The sequence below is a fragment of the Sorex araneus genome, chromosome X (assembly GCF_027595985.1).
Source record: "Sorex araneus isolate mSorAra2 chromosome X, mSorAra2.pri, whole genome shotgun sequence".
In the NCBI taxonomy this organism is placed as follows: domain Eukaryota; kingdom Metazoa; phylum Chordata; class Mammalia; order Eulipotyphla; family Soricidae; genus Sorex; species Sorex araneus.
The window spans coordinates 24,302,750-24,324,168 of record NC_073313.1 but is presented as its reverse complement, the minus strand read 5'-3'; the positions used below and the strand labels follow the sequence as shown (position 1 = coordinate 24,324,168).

The window sequence follows — 21,419 nt, the reverse complement described above, 5'->3', positions numbered from 1 at the left end:
ACACACAGATCTCATGACAGGCAGGAGAGAGAGCTTAACACTCTGAGTGCATGCTCTATATGCGGGAGGCCCAACACAGCATGGTCCCCTGAGCACTGCAAGGAGGAATCCAGAGAACTGAGATGGAAGTAGCCAAGTACAGAGCCAGAGATGTCCCTGAAACAAACAAAATCAAAAGTCTATCATGGGCCAGGATATGGCTCAAGCATGAACATACTTTGCGAGCAGGAAGCCCAGGTCCAAGCTCCATTTGTACTGGAGTACAAATGCTCCAAGTATCATGGAGAGTAGCTTAGCAACATCACCAAGTGTCTCCCTGAGCACTGTAGGGCATGACCCTCTCCCCCCCCCACACACACACAAATCCCCTCACTATCACCACCAGGAAAAAACAAAAGATGAGACACAAATGTAGAAGCTAGAAAAATCCTCATACTCTGCTAGTGGAGTAATGCCAGACAGCAACCCAGAACTGGAGTGGTCTTTTTTTGTGGGGGGTGGGGGGACACACCCGGCGGTGCTCGGGGCTTTGAAGCTGGGTCAGCCATATGCAAGGCAAATGCCCTATTTGCTGTACTATGGCTCTGGCGCCAGAACCGGAGTAGTCTTCTTTTATGAATTGGTTTAGGGGAACTCGTCACTTCCCGGTGAGGGCTGGGGAAGGTGCTAACAGCCCTTCTCTCCTCCTTGCTGTCTCTTCTGTAATGGAGGACTGTAGGATAACATTGGGTTTGTGCTTTTAGCCTTGCCGCAGGGAACTTAGTTTACCTTAGAGCTATGGCCTTTCTGTATGGACACAGGAAGACAGTTAATATTATGCTTTGTAACTTGGGAGCTGATTGACTCCAATAATATTTACTCCTGGGTATTTGCTTTCTCAACTCAGTTGCCCTTAGTTCCTAGCACCCCAAAAGCAGGGTCCCGATAAGGGATGGCATGTGAGCTACCCTGGCATCGAAATGGGCCAGGCCAAAGTGCCACAATACTCAACTATAAATTGAGAGCATGGTCATAGACAAATGCTGTCATGATCCAAAAGTAATGACGTAACGATGAGACTAGGATCCTGCTGGGGTTAGGAAGACTAACCTGACCTGAGGACTGTGGTCTAGAAAATATTGTGAGATGTCTTCAGAAAGAACCAAACTTTAAGTTTGATACATCTCTAACTGTGCTCATACAGAATAACACTGCTAGAAATATTTGAAGTAGATTTACTACAACTTTTTAAGTGAATTACTAGCTGAGGAAGGAAAAAATGGACACACCCTGACACACCCTTGTTTGGACCCCACCCTAGAGCGGATCTCCTAGTAATCTGGAGTAATCTCCTTAGATGAGATTTTGTTAATCTCCTGGAGGAGTGGTTTTACCCTTCTTTGTTGATTTGTTAATGTTCAACCACCTTTGTGTCACCACCCTATGTAATTGCTATATAGGACTGTAAGCGGGAGAGGCAAGACAGTAGGGGGCAGAGGCAAGAGAGAAGCGGGCAGAGGCAAGACAGAAAGACAGAGGCAAGACAGAAGCAGCAAAGAAGACACAGAAACAGAGACAGAGAGAGGTCGGAACAGACCAGAGGAGAGACTACAGAGACAGAGAGACAGAAGAGAGCACAGCGGCACACAGAGAAGCAGAGCACAAGGAGGAGCCATCCCGATCCGGTCCATACACAGTGGCTCAAGAGCACTGAACGCGACCTCGAGAGAGAACTGCCCCGAGAGCCCCCGAAAAACAGAACACCACACAACATCATCGCCCCCTCCCGCTCGTGCGCGCCTCTGTAATTTTTTTACAGAGGACTAAGCAGTTTCTAGTTGAAGAGATAAGGTACGGGTCCCATGGCTTCAAGTGATTAACAGCCAAGGTCTCGATAGGGGGGGTAAATACATTCATCCTCTTGACTTCTCAACGCAGCTTTATCATGTGAAGTCCAACACTGAATTCATGGGGGTTTTATGCCTATCTTCAGTGTGATTAGAACCCAGAGGGTGAGGTTAGAACCTCCAAAACCTCGACAGATGTCTCTTCAATACCTCCCTTCACTTCAAAGAGCAGGCAAAAGTGTTTGGCTTTTCAAGTCGAACATGCATGAAGGAAAAACTGGCCTCTTGGAAAGCAATGTAAAACAGGTGGTTACCAATTTCATTTTAGTTAATACATTTAGCTATTTCCATGGCAATTCAACTAATAAATGAATACCATTTAGAATTCCTAAGTAGGTTTTCAGAAGTATACTACGTGGCATTATGTATTGCCAGGATATGTCATGAAAGATATTTTGTGTCCACTAATACCAACAATACATGGGATCAGATTAATAGGAAAAAACCAAGGAAAGTAATAGTTGACTTTGACCCAAAAGTTGGTGGCTTAATAATTTCCATCTCTTTCACAAGTGCCAGTAATGCTGAATTACTAAATGGGATCAGATCACTTTCAGCTTGCACCATATCGGAGGTTGATTATAAGTCTCATTTCTGTGTGTGCCTTGTCTATAGCCAACACTCCACTAGGGTAACTTAAAACAAAATAGGAATTTATTTACAATAGAAAGATGTCAAAAACAGGAACAATATATAACAAATCCAAGGTTTTATGAAAAAAGCAAACAACATATACACAAAAGATAAAACAAAATCCAAAAGGGCAAACTTGACTTTGACCTTATCTAAACATGTGGCAAAATGGCTTTTCAGCTGTTGCTCACGTAAAACTGGGCCAATTGGTTAAACACAGACAGACACACTTTTCAGCCCTCCTCTTTAACTTTCGTAGTCTCCTCTGAATTTGGCTTCACTGTGAGGAACGTAACTGAAGAAAGCAATGTAAGACTTACAGGCTATAGGCTATTAATATGTGCACTGAGGGATTTACTTAACTGTCAGGCTCACACTCTGAAAGGTGTAACGTCAAGGTATAAAACTAAGTCCCATTTCATCTTCACTGACTATTCTCTAAGATTTTTTCTTGTCCACTACACAAAATGTTGCGCCAGTCATCTTCTGAGTTCCTGAAGTGCTCTAAAGTGTTTTTGCAATCTTAAGCACGCATTCAATCACTTGGAGAACATGTTAAAACACAGATGGCTGGGCCCTACGCCCAGTTTCCCAATTCAGTGGTTTGGGGCGGGGGCTGAGAATTTGCATCCTTAACAAAGTCCCAGGTGATTATGAAGGTGCTGCTGCCAGGTCACATTTTGGAAAAAAAAAAAAATCACTGTTCTGAAATACTACCCTACCCCTCTAAGATTGTGACTGAGCACACCCTTTCCTTGCACAAATACTAGATTTCTTGGGAAATACAGAAAACTGTTAGTACTGAAATTCCCAGAGAAGAGAGCAGTATCTGGTTGAGGATCATGGACTGGCAAGATATTCTGTTAGGCATCTCAGTTTTTCAGCATATTGTTGGGTTAGGTTTATGGCACTGGACAGTGACATTTTACTATGCTCTCTTGATCACTTACCTCAAGTTTTGATTACTTATAGTTTTAACTATTAGGAAACAACTTGTTCCTATATATCTGAAGAATAGAAGGTTCTCATTTAAATCAAAGGAAAAAAAACAAAGATGACTTAAACATATTTGATTTATGAAAACCTTTACCTAACTTCCCATTTTTATGGTGACGTAATCAATCTTCAGTATATTAGTGTCTACTAAAGTTATTCAAACTGGGCACAAAGAGTAACTCTAGGAAGGACTACTGCCGTGGAGGTGGGAACAATCTCAAACGGCTAACGTGCTGTGGATTGATACTGAAATGAACTAAGTGCTCTCAAAAACTACTTTATGCATTGGATATTTTCCTCAGGGGAATTGGTGGTGCTAATTTAACAGATCCTTTATGAAGGTTAAAATGAATTTCAAGGGCACGTTCATGAAAGAACTCACCAGTACCCTTTTCACTTTTTTGAAAGTACTTGCAAATTCACAGGGCTGAAATAATATCAGTATTTGCATCTGAGTCACAAATTAAAAGCAATCAAGCACTTTGCATACTACTGCTGCATAAAAGGAATTAAGAAATGGGGAAATGAAAATAATCCACTGCTTTTGATGTTTATTAGGTTTTACAAAAACTGTACATTTTTTTTCCTTCAGAAAAAGCATTAACTTAGTACTGGTATCAAATAGACTAAACATTCATAACAGGAAAATAATCTGATTTTTATTTTTGCACGTTATTCTCAAGTACACAATTACAATAATGTCACACATCCCTATATGATTTTCTTTTTATGTATTTTACTTTTTTTTACAAAGTGTACAGAGGGTGGGACATACAATATTTAATAGGGTATTTCTACAGAACAATAACTTATATTATGTCCTTGTAAAAATCTGTACCTCTTTAAAACATTTAACTGAAATATCCTTTTTTTAGCTTTGCTAATCAAAATTGTTTTAAGAATTAAAACTAGGTTGTAACTAATGTCAGTACATAACAGTGACTACAATTTTATCTTTATACATACAAATACATTTTTATCATATTTACTTGACCAAACCCTTAAATACCTTTTAAAGGTTTCAATATTGTGCTTTAAAAAGAAAAGAACTGTGTATGATTCCAGATTATGTAAGAGAAATATAAAGTGTGTATGCAAAGTGTTGTGTTCTTTATCTTTCAGTTTATTTAAAAAAATATACTTAAATGTCCAATTATTTATACTTTTTATATCAATTTTACAGGACATTTAGGACATTTAAAGTAATCAATGTCCACTTTTAGCTAACATTTTTTTTACATTTCTGGAAAAAAAATTTAGGAATCTTTTTTAAAGTTCTCACAAAAAAACAGACAGAGCTTTCAAGAATAGTACTGGAGGGCAATGAATCATACAGTAATAAATTAAAAGAGAAAATATGTTATCGGGGCCAAGGAGGATCAGGGGTTCCCACCGAGAGGCCAGGCCTTGGCTTTGACTGACATTCAGGTTGGAGTTCACGCCAGCCTGGAGTACTGATTTAGAACTAGAATAAATCAATCGAGCACTTCAGAGGCTTGCTAAACGCCAACTATTTAGATTTCTAAGCTGTAACTCTTAAATACAAGTATTAATGGAAAAGAGAAAGACACAAGATAAAAAACCAAATCGCACAATGGGGATGGAGCACCGTAACGGAGTGGCAAGGTAGCTACCAAGTGGGAAGAATAGTCCTAATCTCCTACGACATGTCAGATACTCTCGTGCCCAGACCAAGGGACCCCCAAAACTTTCAGTTCTCCACAATTCAACTTAACCTAATCAATTTGTTCCAATTAGCCCAGTTTATTTTATGAACGTGTGACTGATTCACAATCACTTGTTAAAAAATATCAACTCTAAAACACAAAACTGTGAAAGACTTTGTGATGTTCCACAAATAAGGCCTCAGAATTCCCTCAGACACTTAAAACGCACCTTTAACTTTTTAATCAAAGCCAACTCGAACATTGAGTTTTTTTTAAAAGTTTGCTGGCTGTCACCAAGAAACAACTGATCAGGTTGAACCTGCTGAATTAGCACCCAATTTCTGGTACATGGAGCTGCTGCCTCCTCAGTCCACCTCACCTGGTGACACACGTTGTTCCCCCATGGGCTTCGCAGAGAGAACAGAGGGAGTTGTCTGGATTCTCATCTCAACTTTCCAGAAAAATATAAAGGCATGGAGCTGAAGTTGTATGAAAACATTCTAGCTAGAAACATCTTAACTTCTATTTTTTCAATTACCAAAGATACTTAAAATACCTTTACTCTTTAAAAATACTAGTGTCCTTATTTTCCTTCTAATTCATCACCTGAGTAGTCTCTCTGAAGAGCATGACTTATAAAATGCTCTCACATGCATCCCTGCATCTTTCATGTTATTGTAAATTTTAATACTTTCGTTATAGATTTTAAACAACTACTACTTGGGGTTGTGTGTATAAATATGTAAAATAAGCAATACACACAGATACATGTGTTATATATATATGTGCATATAGATAATTCAGGGTACATTTACATATATAAAGTTGCAAAAGATCCTATGAGCCACAAATTACCTCTAGGAGATTCCAAAATGCAATCTTCAGTTAATTCTCACAACCATTCCAAGACAAAGCAGCACATACAGAATAATCAAATTACAACAGGCCCAAGCAAAAATTTTCAATAAATTTCTCTAAAACTTTGCTATGCTGACAAAAGATGTAAATACTTCAAAGAAATCCCCCCAAAAAGTACATTTTGTCTGCTAAACAAAACGGAAAGTAAACACGAACCCAGCCACTGTTCCTTACTCAGCGATGCCAGGGACGCAAAAGCTCAAATAGAAACCTTCATTGTCATGTGGTCTAAAAATATTGAGCTAGACAAGTAAATGACTGCCATGTTAGGATATTAGCTCTTATAGTAAAACCTTCTGTGAATATTAGTAGATGTCTCTGACAATTTTATTGTGAGAAATTCATGGGAAAAATAAACAAGGCCACATGAATGCTTTCCAAGTTACCAATGTCAAGTTACCTTAAGTAAATGGCCTTAGAAGAGTACCATCAAGGTAAGCAAGGTAAATATTTAAATAAATATAAAATTTCTAAGATAGAAAAATTCAATATAGAACCAGGGATTACTTTATTAAAAGCAACTTGCTTGTTGCCGCTTTCCCCCATTTATTAAACAAACTGAATAGAATTCAGAACACACTACTGAAAAAAATGTAAAAAAAAAAAAAAGGCAACTAGAAGCAATAATTCTATTTGTACACAGCATAAATCAATATACAGTATTGTTTGTGAACAAGACTGACTGGCTTTAAAATTATTTTGTTTCAAGGCCAATCTCTACAAATGCTTGTAGAAGTATAGCATTATAGCATTAGGGCAGGCCAACTTCTTTATGATGTCGCATTATGTGCTGGTTCTTCTCCGACGGTCTTCGGAACCCTTTCTTGCAGTACTCACAACGGTGAGGATAGTCCTTTGTATGAATGGAAATAACGTGCCGCTTAAAGCCGGAGGCATCTGTAGTGCTATACTCACAGTACTCACACTGGTACACTTTTCTACCACTGTGTGTTTTCATATGCTTTTTAAGCTCATTCTGTTGCCTGAACCCCTTTCGGCATCTCTTACACCTAAACGGCAGATCCTTTGTGTGGACAGACAGAATATGGCGACTCAGAACAAAAGGATCTGCAATCTTAAAGTCACAATGTCTACACTGATGCATTTTTTTACCCTTATGGGCAGCCACGTGTTTCTTGAGTTCTGAAGGCCTGTGAAAGCCTTTATCACACATGTCACACTTATGAGGGTAGTCCTTGGTGTGAACTGAAATTATATGTCGTTTCAAATCACTTGAGTTCGAACTCTTGTGGTCGCAGTGCAAACACTGATGTGTTTTGCTTTCTTGGTGGATAAGAGCATGTTGCTGCACCTCTTTGGTATCTGAGAAAGTCAGAAGACAAATGTCACACTTGAATGGCATCTCTTTACTATGCTTAGTCTTTACATGCGTTTTCAAGTTAGAAGAGTCTGCAGATCTATATTCGCAGTACTGGCATTGGTACGGCTTCTCCCCAGTATGGATTCGCATGTGCTTTTTGAGCTCTGATGGGTGACGAAAACCTTTACCGCATTCCACACAAATATGGGGAAAGTTCTTGCTGTGGACTGCCAAAAGGTGGCGATTCAGTAACCCTTGTTCAGCTGTTTCATAGTCACAGAATTTACACTTGTGCATTTTGTTGGATCCTTTTTCCTTATGCACCATTTTGTGAGTAAACAAAGCCCCAGCATGAGAGAAATGCTTCCCACACTCATCGCATTCAATAGCCTTCTCTGCCTTGCTGGTCAGCTTGTGGCTCTCCAGGTGGTTATGTAAACTGATCTTCTTGTTGGTAGTGTAATCGCAGTCAGTACAGCGGTACTTCTTCTTAGTAATGTGTTCAGGATGGTTTTTCATGTGCCTCTTCAGAAAACCTCTCGACTTAAACTTTTTCCCGCAAATCATACATGGATAGACAGTCAAGGGATGTCCATCGGGGCCAATAATTATTGCTAAGAAAGAGAAAGAAAGGAGCATGAGCGGTCAAGTTCTGTTTGGGCTTTTTCGAGAATTTAAAGTGTGCCTGCTGAACATTTTGAAGCAAATACTCCTAAGTTAGGCTATTTGCTATTTAATATTCTTCTTACCACTTTTCTTTTGGGGGGCCACACCTGGCAATGCTCAGGGATTAACCTGCCTCTACACTCAGGGATCATTCCTGATGGGCTCGGGGGACCACATGCAGTGCCAGCGATAGGACCCAGGTTGGCTGCATGCAAGGTAAGCATCCTACCCTCTATACTATTTCTCCAGCCCCATCTTTTAACCACTGTTCAACATAATAGAGCAATCTCATCATAAAGAGAACCTACCCTGGACACTTCGCTTAGTATGACAACCTCACCCCCTACAGTTAAGAAAAGTTAGTAAATACGTAACTGTTATCATCTAGCCACTGAAGTTATAGCATTTAGAAACTGGAGAAAATTATGAAAAATAAAGTTGCACTATCAAAATTTCTGCTTTGGTTATTTAAAAATTCCAATTTTGGTCAACTTTAAATTTTTGCTAATTTTAAGTTTAGATATAGCCACAAAAGCTTTAATATGCAATTTTTTATACAAGAAGACACAGAAATATGTCACATGAACTGAAGTACTTGTCCCGCTGCTCTATAAATCGTACCTGATTGCTGACAAAATCATGTCCCTTTTGGATGGTGCCAGGGATACAACCCAGGACCTCAAACATGCAACATGCAAAGCATGTGCTCTACCACTGATGAATATATTAATTTAGGTTTTAAAAGCATTAATATTGGCAACATATTGAAGGGATCCTTTTTACATTTCCACATTAAAATCACCCAACTTTTTAATCCATGTTTGATCTGTCCTATTTCTTTCTTACCCGAGAACATCATTCATGAATATCACTGAATTCTTGAAATTATGTTTTTAAATTAAATACACAAAATCTACATGTGGTCTAGCAGCTAAATGCCATTACAACACCTCTGTGGACATATGCTAGCATTTCATATGAGAGCTCGCAAAGCACGCTGCGCTGTGGAACTCGTGTGCCCTCACCTGTTTGGTACTGCCTGGAATCAGGTCTTCTCCTTTTCTTTGGTTTTTGTTTAGCCAGTCTGCCAAGCCCAGCAGACTCATCTATGTGCAAGAGGGCACTTGCAGTGCCATTCCGGTTTTCAATTCCATCAGAATTATTACCTAACAGTGTGCATTAAAAAACAAAATTGTACAGTATTATAAATGATAAAGAATTAGGGATTCTTTATTAACTACAACAACAAAAAGCCATGATACTCATGAATGAGAGAAATTCCCCATTTTAAGGTAATGGGTTTTGTGAGCGCATATAGATTGGAAGAAACGCCTAGCTTCCAAATCTAAAAAACACATGTCAATATCTTGCCCCCCAAACTCCCTTGCTATCTCTCCCCAAACTGTAAAGCCATGGACCATAAATAATGCCAACAAAATCTTAGCTTGATGGTGGTGGGTGTGGTACAATTAGCACTGTATGCCTAAAATATCAACACTAGTGTCGATCAAAATCTCAATTTAAAAATAACTTAACATAAAACACAACTTTTTGGCTCAAAAGTCTGCATACTTCTTTTTTTTTTTTTTTTTTTTTGCTTTTTGGGTCACACCCAGCCATGCACAGGGATCACTCCTGGCTCTGCACTCAGGAACCATCCCTGGCAGTGCTTGGGGGACCATATGGGATGCTGGGAATCAAACCCAGGTCAGCCGCGTGCAAAGCAAACGCCCTACCTGCTGTGCTATCACTCCAGCCCCTGCATACTTCTTTTATTACTTCCAAGTAATATACATACATGAAGAAAATTCCAGTCAAAATTAAATGCAAAAAGTAAACTTTATAAGCTACTGTTGTTCGACTCAAGCAACACTTGTAAGGTACCAATGTTTCAGACTTCTGAAATTTAAGACCACAGAAATCACTTTTCAATCATAAATTAATGTTATGTCCAAGAACCAACATAGCCCTGAGAGCTGCTATGTGACTTACCGTAAGCTGCTGCCCATGCTATGGGCATGAAGGTTTTGATTTCATTGTCATCTATTTGCTGCTCATGTGCAGTAGCTGCCGCCGCTGCTGCAGCTGCATCCTCCTCACCTACGATCACTTCCATATAAACTTCATCTGCGATTTCGGCAACATCTAAGTAGGAAATCATACCAGTTCTTGAGACTGGGTTTACAGAGATCAGAGGAAATACACTTCATTTGAATTCACGTAATAGGTCATTAGAAGAAAAGGTTCAGATTATATAAACAGAACAGTGTTTACATAGCAAGCAGCCAATAAATATTGATTGAACAAAGGAGTCACTTGTCGGCTTTCTCGTCATTTGTTTTTAATGTAGTGTCCTAAGTATACAGAGACATTAATGTTTCCCTTAGAATATGGCAGCATAATAATCTCTGCAATGGGGCCAGAGAGGTAGTACAGGAGTCAAGGCACTGAATTGGGCCAACAATAGCCAAGTACAATCCAGCACTGCATATGGTCCCCCTGTACCGCCAAAAGTGATCCCTGAGCACAGAGCTAGGAGGAAACCCTGAGTATAGCCAAGTGTGCCCCCCCCCCAAAAAAAAAACAATGAAAATGTCTCCACAATAACACTACCTGTTTCTTTCAAACACTGGACATTTTTTTAAAAAAGCTACAGGAACAGACAATTTTCTCCCACAAAAAGGCCACCTACTTACTTAAATCTTCATCTTCTTGCTGAGAGTCGTTGACAGTCATATAGACCATTTTTTCTCTCGGCACACGAATACTGCTATTCTGATCAAGTAACTCAACTCCATGATCATTCTCAGGTTCACTCTCCACAATGTCTACGGTGCCACCTATAAGGAAAGATGACAGCTCCAAGAATGTGTATAAAAATTTCATTTTCATCTATTTCATCATTACATTTTACATACTCTTCTACTGCTACATCAGAACCTTTGCTGAAAAGTATCCTCTGACCAGGAACGTGAAATCAGCAGCACAGCTTTACACACCTGACACCCAGGTCTGATACCCACCCCCCCAACTAATACATCATCAGAAAAGATTTCTTCTCAATGAAAACACCCCAAAGTAATCAGGGCTGAAGCATTTAGATCAGGATATATAATAGGCTGAAGGTTTTCTCTTACCTAAGTCGTCCTCTCCGGGATCAGCTTTAAAAATGTACACCTTGATGACTTCAGGACAAGTGCCATCTACTTTACAAGGATCAATTTCTGACTCTGTATCCATGGTCATTTCAGAAGAACCGTCGTGTTCTATTTTGCCAGCATCATCCACTGAAAAGAGAAGATATGTATCACAAAGATTAATAGCAGGTTATTTACGTCCTTTCAGTTAATATAAGCTCTACACTGATTTATAAGATGATTTTACCTAAACAGGTAGGAATGTGGCCAACTGCTAAGCAAAAGCCACGTCATGGAGGGCCTAATGCACAAAGGCAAGGGGCTCAGACTTAATTCTAGGATGCCGATGGTTCTCAACCTGGTTAGGCACCAGGACGTAAAAACGCCCAGATCCCAGCACAGCAGCTATATAGAATCAGGGTTGTATACTGATACAGATTTAGAGTTAGCGCCATCTCCCACGGAGTCTGACCAGAGACGGCAGAACCTTTTAAGCAGGGTTGTAACAAGGTCAGAGCATCATTTGGCTATACCATTCTGTTGGCTCTGAGAAAGATGAATTCAAAGGAACCAAGACAAAAGCAGGACTACTTGTGAGTAGTGCAAGGCAAATGCCCTACCCGCTGTGCTATGGCTCCAGCCGCAGAGCCTGTGCTTTCGTTAGTCTTTTTAACAAAGGCCTGGAAATCACAGACACTCAAAATATGGATGAACCAATGATTTAATGAATGGCTGACTGGGAATTCAACTGCTAGACATTTACGTGTGAGAGCTTTGAGAGTCTTCAGCTGTGAGTTAACTGAACCCTCAGTTCACCACGAAGAACCTGCAGGGTGAGAAAAGAGTGGGCTGAGGACATCCTGGGGGGATGTCATATCTTAAGAAGCGTTCGCAAAGAAACCTAAGAAGAGAGTTAAAAATTCTAAGAATTCTAGTAAGGCCCATGCCAAAAATGTGGCCCTCACAAAAGTCAAGGAGGAATGTCTTCAATAACTAGCTATCGGGAAGCTGCTGATGTTCTGGTGAAAAGCTATCTACTAAAGATCGCACGGTGTGAGATCAAAGTGGGTTGGGGATTCAATGGAAGGTGTGAATTTAAGCCGTTTAAAAGTGGAAAACAGGGGCTGGAGTGATAGCACAGCGGGTAGGGCATTTGCCTTGCACACGCCGACCTGGGTTCAAATCCCAGCATCCCATATGGTCCCCTGAGCACTGCCAGGGGTGATTCCTGAGTGCATGAGCCAGGAGTGACCCCTATGCATTGCTGGGTATGACCCAAAAAGCAAAAAAAAAAAGTGGAAAACAGAGAAGCACTAACTAGTATGGACTGCAGAATAAAGGACTTTTCTGTACATTTCCAGCATGTCCAGACTCTTAAGAGAAAACAGAAAAGAAAGAGAGGCTAAAGCCAGAGGACAAATTCCTGGATGAAGATCTTTAAGGAACGGGGAGAAGAGATGAAATTAGGCGCAGAGATAAAAAAAAGAATCTTCCTTAAACAAGAGGAGAAACATGCTAGCCTGCTGAGGCCTGAGAGGGTAGAGCAGAAAACAGCTACATTATGTTTATGGAGGGAGGACGGTTGTAAGGCAGGAAGTTGGAGAAGTGCATGGCCGAGGACTTCAACTGGGAATATGAAGCGGGGCAAGGGCTCTGGTGACCAGGGGGAGATGGTAAACTGGCTTAAAAGAGCTCGAGGAACTAGAAAAAGAAAAAAATTAGCCAATCCAGGACAAGCATGGCAAGTCAAATGCTAAGAGAGACAAGCTGGTTAAACCCTTTGTAGATTTAAAAAAAAAATACATCAAATAGGTTCCCCAAACTCTGATCATTAAATTGAAGTACTTCACTATGGTTTGTTGGGAGGCAAGGGGTAGAGACTCATTACTATGCCCTTTTCCTGGCCTAACGTGTGCTCATTACTTTTTCAAAGCTAAATATTTTTATAATAAACCAAGCTGACTGAACCAATGTTATTTTCTAAATATGTGATTTTGTAATTTCAACTGAGGTATCTTAAAGATCACAAAAAAATTGGCAGGAGAGTCCTGGAAAATTCTGTTACATCTCTAAAGAGCTCATCTTTGAACAGTCTGATATTGTTGATAAAACTTGGCCTCTTTTGGCAAAGTTTGTCAAAACTGTTTCTAAAAGATACTGGAAAAGCAAATGTCCTTGTGTTAACAAAGAACAAGGTCAGACTACCTTTTGGGGCATATATTAGTGGGTAAATAAAAGATAAAAATCTTTGATGGCTAAAATATCTAATGGTTTTGGACCTTACAAAATATCATATATTTAACTATAACTTGGAATGAAAGACTTTTAGGTTGTATTCATAAATGTGTACGAAAGCACATTTCAAATATATACACTTACCTGAAACGAATAAAGCCATTCCTTATTGGGTAAAAGAGAGTTCAATTTAAAATTTTCACCTTGAGAATTTATGCTCCACTAACTCAACCTCAAAAGTTATTCTGAATACAAATTATTGCAGAAGCAATTAAAAAAAACCTTTGATAGTCCTGTTAAGTAACTCTCAAAATTTCACCGATGTTTTTTAAAGCTACCATTAAAAATGAGTTTCTAAAACAGACAAAGAAGGCTTTGATAAAACTGAGTCATCATACTATGATTTCTGCGTAAGTGCCTTCTCCTAATGCAGTAATGAAGAACTAGAACTTTAGAATAAGACCTCTCCAAAATAGAAGAGCATAATTTCTGGAAATTAAGATTACTTCTAATAACAATTATCATTTATATGACATTTTGCAATTTCCTTAGCAGTTCTACGTACTCTTATTTGATTCGTACCTTTTCCAGAGAAAGAAATAAAGGTCTGAGATGCTATGTGATTTGTTCCAAGTCAGTGAAAGGTGGGAGCCTATTTTAGAAACCAAGCCTTACTGTTCCTCTTTGGGGGGGAGGGGCTCCCCAAAGACCAGGGGTAAGTTACTCCCAGAGATACTCAGCCGGTGGTGCTAGGTCTGGTGATTAGGTGTTTGGACTACACCCTGTGGTACTGGGCTAGGGGAAGAGAAAGGGGGCAAGCAATGCTGGGCATATTGAAGAGCAAGGTGTGCATGCAATCCATGTAAACTATCTCTGCACCGTCTACCTTCAAAAAAAAAAAAAGTTAACTTTGGGTCCCAAGAGATGGCTCAAAGGGCTGGAGTGCATGCTCTGCATGCAGGAGGCTGGTTCAAGCCCCAGGACCGTACAGTAGCTCCCAAGCACCACTGACAGTGACCTCTGAGCACCTCTAGATATGGCCCCCAAACCAAAAACTCAATTAAAAAATGCTAAGTATGTAACTTACCAATAACCTCATTAGTAAAGCAATATTGTAGCAAAATAGAGATGTCCAGAACATCAGTAAAATCCTCAGGAAAACTGAAAATTAGGGGACAGTTATCTGCAACACTAATAAACAGCATGAAAACTAAAAATATAATTCATTACAGAAAACCCAGTCACTTCTGGGAAAGAAAGTACTGGGGCATCGAGGCAGGGAAGTCTAACACTTCAAGTAAATTGTTAAGGAATGTAGGGCTGGAGCGATAGCACAGCGGGTAGGGCGTTTGCCTTGCACGCGGTCGACCCGGGTTCGATTCCCAGTATCCCATATGGTCCCCTGAGCACCGCCAGGGGTAATTCCTGAGTGCATGAGCCAGGAGTAACCCCTGTGCATCGCCAGGTGTGACCCAAAAAGAAAAAAAAAATTGTTAAGGAATGCTGATCTAGGGACTGGAGTGATAGTACAGCAGGCACACAGAGTGTTTAACTTGCAAACAGCCGACATGGGCTGGATCCAGCATCCCATAAGGTCCCCTCGAGCACTGCCAGGAGTGATTCCTGAGTACAGAGCCGGGAGTAACCCCTGACTTTCGGCAGGTATGATCCAAAGTCCCCTCCCCCCAAAAGGGAGTATTGATCTAAGGGCTGAAGAGATAGTACAGTGAGTAGGGCAACTGTCTTGCACGTGGTTCAACCCCCAGTATCCCATATGGTCCGCAAAGCACAGCCAAGCAGTGATCCCTAAGCACCACCAGGTGTAACCCGAACCTGCCCCGTCCCCTGTGGAAAGAATGACAATCTAACTAAAAACCAGCAAAACAGAGGAGATACGGGGCCAGGGAGCGAGCTCACGGGGCTGGAGCACTTGCTCTCCACACAGGAGACCCAAGTTTGATCTCCAGCACTGTCTGGTCACCCAGCACTGCCAGGAAATAGAAATCGTATAACCCCAAGATTGTAACAACAAAAAACATTTATTGGTTCTATATCACATGCCAAGCCCTTAAACTGTACACTTTACTCCTTATGACAACCCTATGAAACAGGTAATGAAATGTTTGTTCTTCTCACCTCTTTAGATACAATTCTAGATACAATTCATTATTATTTATGCCAAGACAGAAAAATATATGGTACTAGATTTGAGGCTCAACTGCATTTTGTCTAAATTAATGTCACAAATACTCTTTATCATTGATCTCTTTCTCCCAAGTCCCAAACTCTCCAAGACTGTCCTTAGCCTTTCCTAAAACAAAGATCAAATAACCTTGCTCCGAAGCAGAATTTTTGAACAATTAGAATATAAACTGCGGTGCAGCAACCGACCTCTACCTGCCCAAATTGCCTTCAGCCTTCATTCCTCCTTCTCTGTCACCACCCTTCAATCCCCTAAAGAACCTTCTCCATGTGCCCTGAACTTAAAATGATTTTATTTCCTCAATTTATGCATCCTCGACTTTGTTTTTTTAAAGAAAACCTATATCGGTAACATACAACTATTTAAGCAAGTTTTAAAATGGAAGTTAAAATGTGCTCCAAATCCCACCACCTGGTCAGGAGAGAGCACAGGGGTTAAGGTGGTTGCCCGACTTGCATTCGGCTGACCCCCACTCCATCCCTAGCTCACACTGCATAGGGTCCTGGACAATGCCAGGAGTTACCCCTGAGCACAGAGCCAGGAATAGCCCCTTGAGTACCACTGGCTGTGGAAACAGCAAATAGAATATTATTCTGATATTCTTCATATACAGTTATAAAAACAATGAATAATTTCTAATGAAATAGTATGTTGTGGGGCCAGAGTGGTAGTACAATGAGTAGAGCGTTGGTCTTGCACACAGCTGACCCGGGTTCGATCCCAAGTCTGTACAGGAGTGATCTCTGAGTGCAGAACCAGGAGCAAGCCCTGAGCACCACCAGGTATTGCCCAAAACAAAACTAAAAAAAAAAAGGAACGAGAGAGAAAAATAGATACTGTAACATACTGCCTTTAAACAAAAATGATTACATTAGAATTTATTTGTACTAAGCAAAACAACTTTAACTGCATAGCTGACTCCATTTCTTTCTTTGTTCTCCAATCTTTTGCCCTATACCCAACCTTCTTTCCATTTTACCATACAGACCTGGTTATATGCAATTTGTGCTGGGCAGCAAAATCTGGTTATGCACATGTGCACACACATGTTCGGTCTCACTCAGAACTCAAGAGCTCTCAAGAGCGTACATTTGAAGTGGACCTTTTTAAAATTCCGTCCCCTATCTTGTGTTCATTGTCCTCTCCCAAATCTCTAGTACCAGCTCCCATCACTCTCGGGGATCACTTACATCTTAAATGAGAACTGAAGCCATCCCTGAGAATACCACTGAACAACCATCAGAAGAAAAGGATCCATTAACTCCCCACATCCACCAAGCCACTAAATCTGGCTTGTTACCATAAACAGTATTCCTAGCTAGAGCCTTCCCCTGCCCGTGTTCCCCTCTGCTTGTAATTGGACAGTTTTCATCAGCATACAGACAAGCTATTTATTGTACCCTGCTTGAATCAAACCCAAATTCTTGGTTCATTTTCTACCATCACCTCTATCCCATATGCTCTATCCCACTTGGATTAGGCCCAAGACTTCTCTGCTACTAACTATTCCTCCAGGTCACAGATTCCCAGACTCACTTGGCTTGCCTCCGCTGCACTCTCACTCCCGATTCACTCTCCTCTTCCCTAAACTCAGGGTTTCTTCTCCCTCCACACTCACACCTCAGCCCTTCTCAGGGACATCCTTTGTCACCTAATGCAGGTCTTAGGTTATCTACAGTAACTCCTTTGCTGATAGCACCATTGTTTGGGGCCACACCCAGCTGTGCTCAGGGATCAGTCCTGGCAGGGTTCCTGGGACCATAGTGGTGACGGGAAATGAACCCAACTCAGCCACGTCCAAGGCAAGCACCCTTTCCGCTGTATGTGGCTGCAGCTCCTGATCTCACTTTCTTACAGCTTAAATTTTATCTTACACCAGAAATTCCTAAGTTCACATCTGCACATCCAGTCTCCCAAACTTACTTAGAGATGTCTCTAATGTCTCCCAGACACTGAAATTAAATTTCTGCTCAAATGTTATGTATGTCCTCAGCAAACCCTGACCACACTTCTAATCCAAAATACTCTTTAAACTCTCTTCTTTCTCCCCAAGAACATACTACTTATTCTGAATCACTTATTTATGTCTGTGTACCTCTACTAAAATATAATCTCCGCTAGAGAAAGCCTCGATCCTGTTAACTGAGCTATGATTAGTGGTGATAACCGCACAGTTCCTAATGACACTGAACTGTTCCGTACTTTAAAAAGTTTAAGGTAGGGGTGAGAGAGTATACAGGGGCTGTGTTTGCCTTGAGTGCAGCTGATGCCATTTGGACCCCAACACTACATATGGTCCCCTGAATATCACCAGGAGTGACCCCAAGACACAGAGACAGAAATAAGGCCCGAGCACCAACCAGTGTGGCACCCCTCCCACACAGTTAATAAATTTTATGTGTATTTTACCACAATTTTATTTATTTTGCTTTTTGGGTCACACCCAGCGATGCACAGGGGTTACTCCTGGCTCTACACTCAGGAATTACTCCTGGCGGTGCTCGGGGGACCATATGGGTGCTGGGAATCGAACCCGGGTCAGTCACGTGCAAGGCAGACGCCCTACCTGCTGTGCTATCGCTCCAGCCCACAACTTTAAAGTACAAAAGGGCCTAGAATATGGCTCAGTGGCTGAAACACCTGCCCTGCGACTGTGAGGCCATGAGTCTGATCCTCATGAGGTTCTTCCCATAATGAGCAGAGCATGGTCCAGAAGCTCTGCTGTGTCTGGGACCCTCAGTGAAGTCTGGCACAGAGCCAGGTATGTGGGAGCTCTGCAGCTGGAGTGAGCCACCTCTGATGGGCAAAACTAAGAAGGTCCAACAAGCGACACGACTGTGACTTCCAGGTAGCATCACCTCAAGTGTGCACCTTGTGGCAACCGTTGCTAACTGTGAACATGGCTGACCAAAGCCAAGCTGTGAAGGCTCCTCCTGGCATCACCGTAATGACAACGGAGGGAAGAGGAAATGAGTATTTTTTAAAATGATGGGGTCAGAGTGACAGCACAGCAGGCAGGGCGCTTGCCTTGCACATGGCCGACCCAGGTTTGATCCCCAGCACTCGCTATGGCCTTGAGCACCACCACGTGTGCCCCCCCACCCCCAAATTAATAAAAAGGCAAGCCAGGGCAGGCAAGTTCAGCGGATAGGGTGTCTGCCCTGCTGCTATTTCGTTAGTGCTATTTCAAAATAGGGAAACTGAAGTCAAACCCAAGTAGGTAACTAGAGCAACTTCACGCAGGCAGTGAAGAGCAGGCAGAGCGTGAAATGGAGGGCTGGCTGAGGAAGGCAGGTGCTGTTTTCAGACACTGCATCTGTAAAATCCTGAACGGAGAAGCAAGAGTTTTCTCTCTTCCTCACTCTTCTCTCCCAAACCCCCAATCATCTCACAAAGTAAATATAGACCTTTCCAAAGGGCAAGTTGCGAGAGGATTCCAAGTCTCAAGCAGAGAACCAATAAATACAAGCCACAAGGCCAAAGCGAAGCTTGGAAGGTCTTGTAGACAGACCTTTTACTCAATGTTACTGTGGTGGGACAAGGAAAAAAGATTACAACATCTTTCACTTATCTGGGAGTTTTTCCCTGGGAATAAACTAACCTCCAGAACATTATTGGGTCACAACTAGCAGTACACAGGAGCTACTCTGGGCTCTGGGCTCAAGATGCTCAGGGAAACCTACGTGGGGATTCAAACCAGCAGGCAAGACAAGAACCTTAACCGTTGTACTATCTCTCCAGCCCTATAGACAGAAAATTCTAATTTTAGATAATTTTATATTTTGAAACAAACTTCTCAGAGTAAAAACAAAATGTTACATAGAGTTAAAAATAAAAACCTGTTTAAATGTTATCAGAAACCAGCTTTAAGCTCGTTCAACATACAATCTCTAAAATATCCTTTTGGGGCTGGAGCAATAGCACAGTGGGCAGGGCATTTGCCTTACATGCGGTCAACCCGGGTTCTATTCCCAGCATCCTATATGGTCCCCTGAGTGCTGCCAGGACTAATTCCTGAGTGCAGAGCCAGGAGTAAGCCCTGTGCATCAGCGGGTGTGACCCAAAAAGGAAAAAAAAAAAAAACCACAATAAAATATCCTTGGCTCAGTAAAAAAGACTTCTCACATTTTAGAAATACCTGAAGATAGATATTCAGCATGTCCAAATGTGCTTCTCTGCTCGGCCGCACCAGTCAAACACCAGAGAAAGTGTTTCGAATTTCCCTCTTCTTCAACCACAATTTAATCCAAATTCTACTTATATCATAAATACGGCTTGAGGGAGTTTCCTCCAAATTACAGCTAAAACCTAATTTCAAATGAAGACCTTTCACTTCTCCTTCCCTATAACGCACTGCTGTCCCCTCTGCCATTCCCTTCCTTCCTCAGCCACCTACTGAACTGTTAGTCATTATTCACCCTTCAAATTGAGTTCAACACGAAGTACTTTTTTAAATTAAAGATGTGATAATTTTATTATTTTTAAATGCCTTGCCTGCAAGAAACATGCTGAAATAACACTGAGTGAAATATATGGCACTTGCTTTAAAGCAGCACGAGACACAGGGAAACGGATAGGGGTAGAAATGAAGTATGCGTCTTTAATCAACAGAACTGAGGCTTTACACTCACTGAAGCGTAGCAAAAACTTCCCATTTCTTCCTCCCCAGAGCTTCCGAAAGACACATATCTAATTTATATCTTTTCCGCATGTAACTGTAGTGGTCTGTTTGTTAGCTCTGCCCCCAGAACCGTGAACCCTAAAGGCAGAGATTCACCGCTCTGTTGCTGAGCGCCGGCAAGGTTCTGAGCTCATCATAGCTAATCAGTGTTTTTTAATGAAGACATAAGTAACACAAGCAAGAATGAAAATAGTTTTCAGAGGATTTCTTTTTTCCATGTATAAAAACAACTGGGGGGGCTGGGGGGGGCACACCCATCAGTGCTAAGGGGAACTATATGGCACAGGGATCAAACTGGAGTCACTGCCATTGCAAGGCAAGCTCCTAACCCCTGTACTATCACTCTGGCCCTAACCATAATATAGATAATTTTTTCTTTTTTTTCTTGCTTTTTAAAAATTGAGTCATCATGAGATACACAAGAGATACAAAGCTGTTCATGATCAGGTTTCAGTCATACAACATTCCAATACCAGAGAAAAACAATGCAATAGGGTTTGGAGGCTGCTCTGACTTCCGTTATAATGAATCAAGAAAATGCTTAAGTGCTGACCCACACCAAATGACTTAACATTGTTGAAATTGGATATTCAAAAATTTCATGAATTTTAGCAGTGTAATTCTACTTATTTACTCTATCCACCAATAAGCACAAATTACCCAAACTCTACTGCTTTGTGGTATCAACTCTAAATACATACATATGTATATACATAAACAAAGGGAGTACAGTGGAAAATAAGACTCTGAAATAAAACATACTTGATTCCAAATCTTCACTTCAAAATGTTGTAAAGAAAATAATTTATAATAAATAATATATATTAAGTTTTGGCACACAGACAGTATTCATTGAAAGTTACTATTACCTCTTTCTATTATTACCAAACACTAAATCTTTTGGGGGAGGGTAAAAATATCATGGTATCACTTCACATCCACTGAGAGAGATATAATAATAATTCTTAAAAACAGTATTTACAAGAGCTTTAAAAACTAAAACCTTCACTCAGTGGAAATAGTGGAAATTCATTCATAGTGGAAATTCAAAATCATGCTCCCGGTTTTGGAAAACT

General features: G+C 40.9%; 1 protein-coding gene across 4 annotated transcripts in view; it reads right to left on the bottom strand.

The window, feature by feature from the left end:
* Positions 1 to 2,522: 2,522 nt before the first annotated feature.
* ZFX (zinc finger protein X-linked) overlaps positions 2,523 to 21,419 on the bottom strand; it is a 38,675-nt gene continuing 19,778 nt past the window's right edge. For 3 of the 4 annotated variants that reach the window (XM_055122063.1, XM_055122062.1, XM_055122064.1), the window contains exons 4-8: positions 11,225 to 11,374; positions 10,784 to 10,927; positions 10,080 to 10,232; positions 9,113 to 9,253; positions 2,523 to 8,035 (exon numbers count right to left, since the gene is read on the bottom strand). In XM_055122063.1, coding sequence (XP_054978038.1) covers positions 6,852 to 8,035; positions 9,113 to 9,253; positions 10,080 to 10,232; positions 10,784 to 10,927; positions 11,225 to 11,374 — 1,772 coding nt within the window. In that variant the 3' untranslated portion in view covers positions 2,523 to 6,851. The remainder of the gene's footprint in view (positions 8,036 to 9,112; positions 9,254 to 10,079; positions 10,233 to 10,783; positions 10,928 to 11,224; positions 11,375 to 21,419) is intronic. The other variant, XM_055122065.1, reaches the window with a different exon arrangement.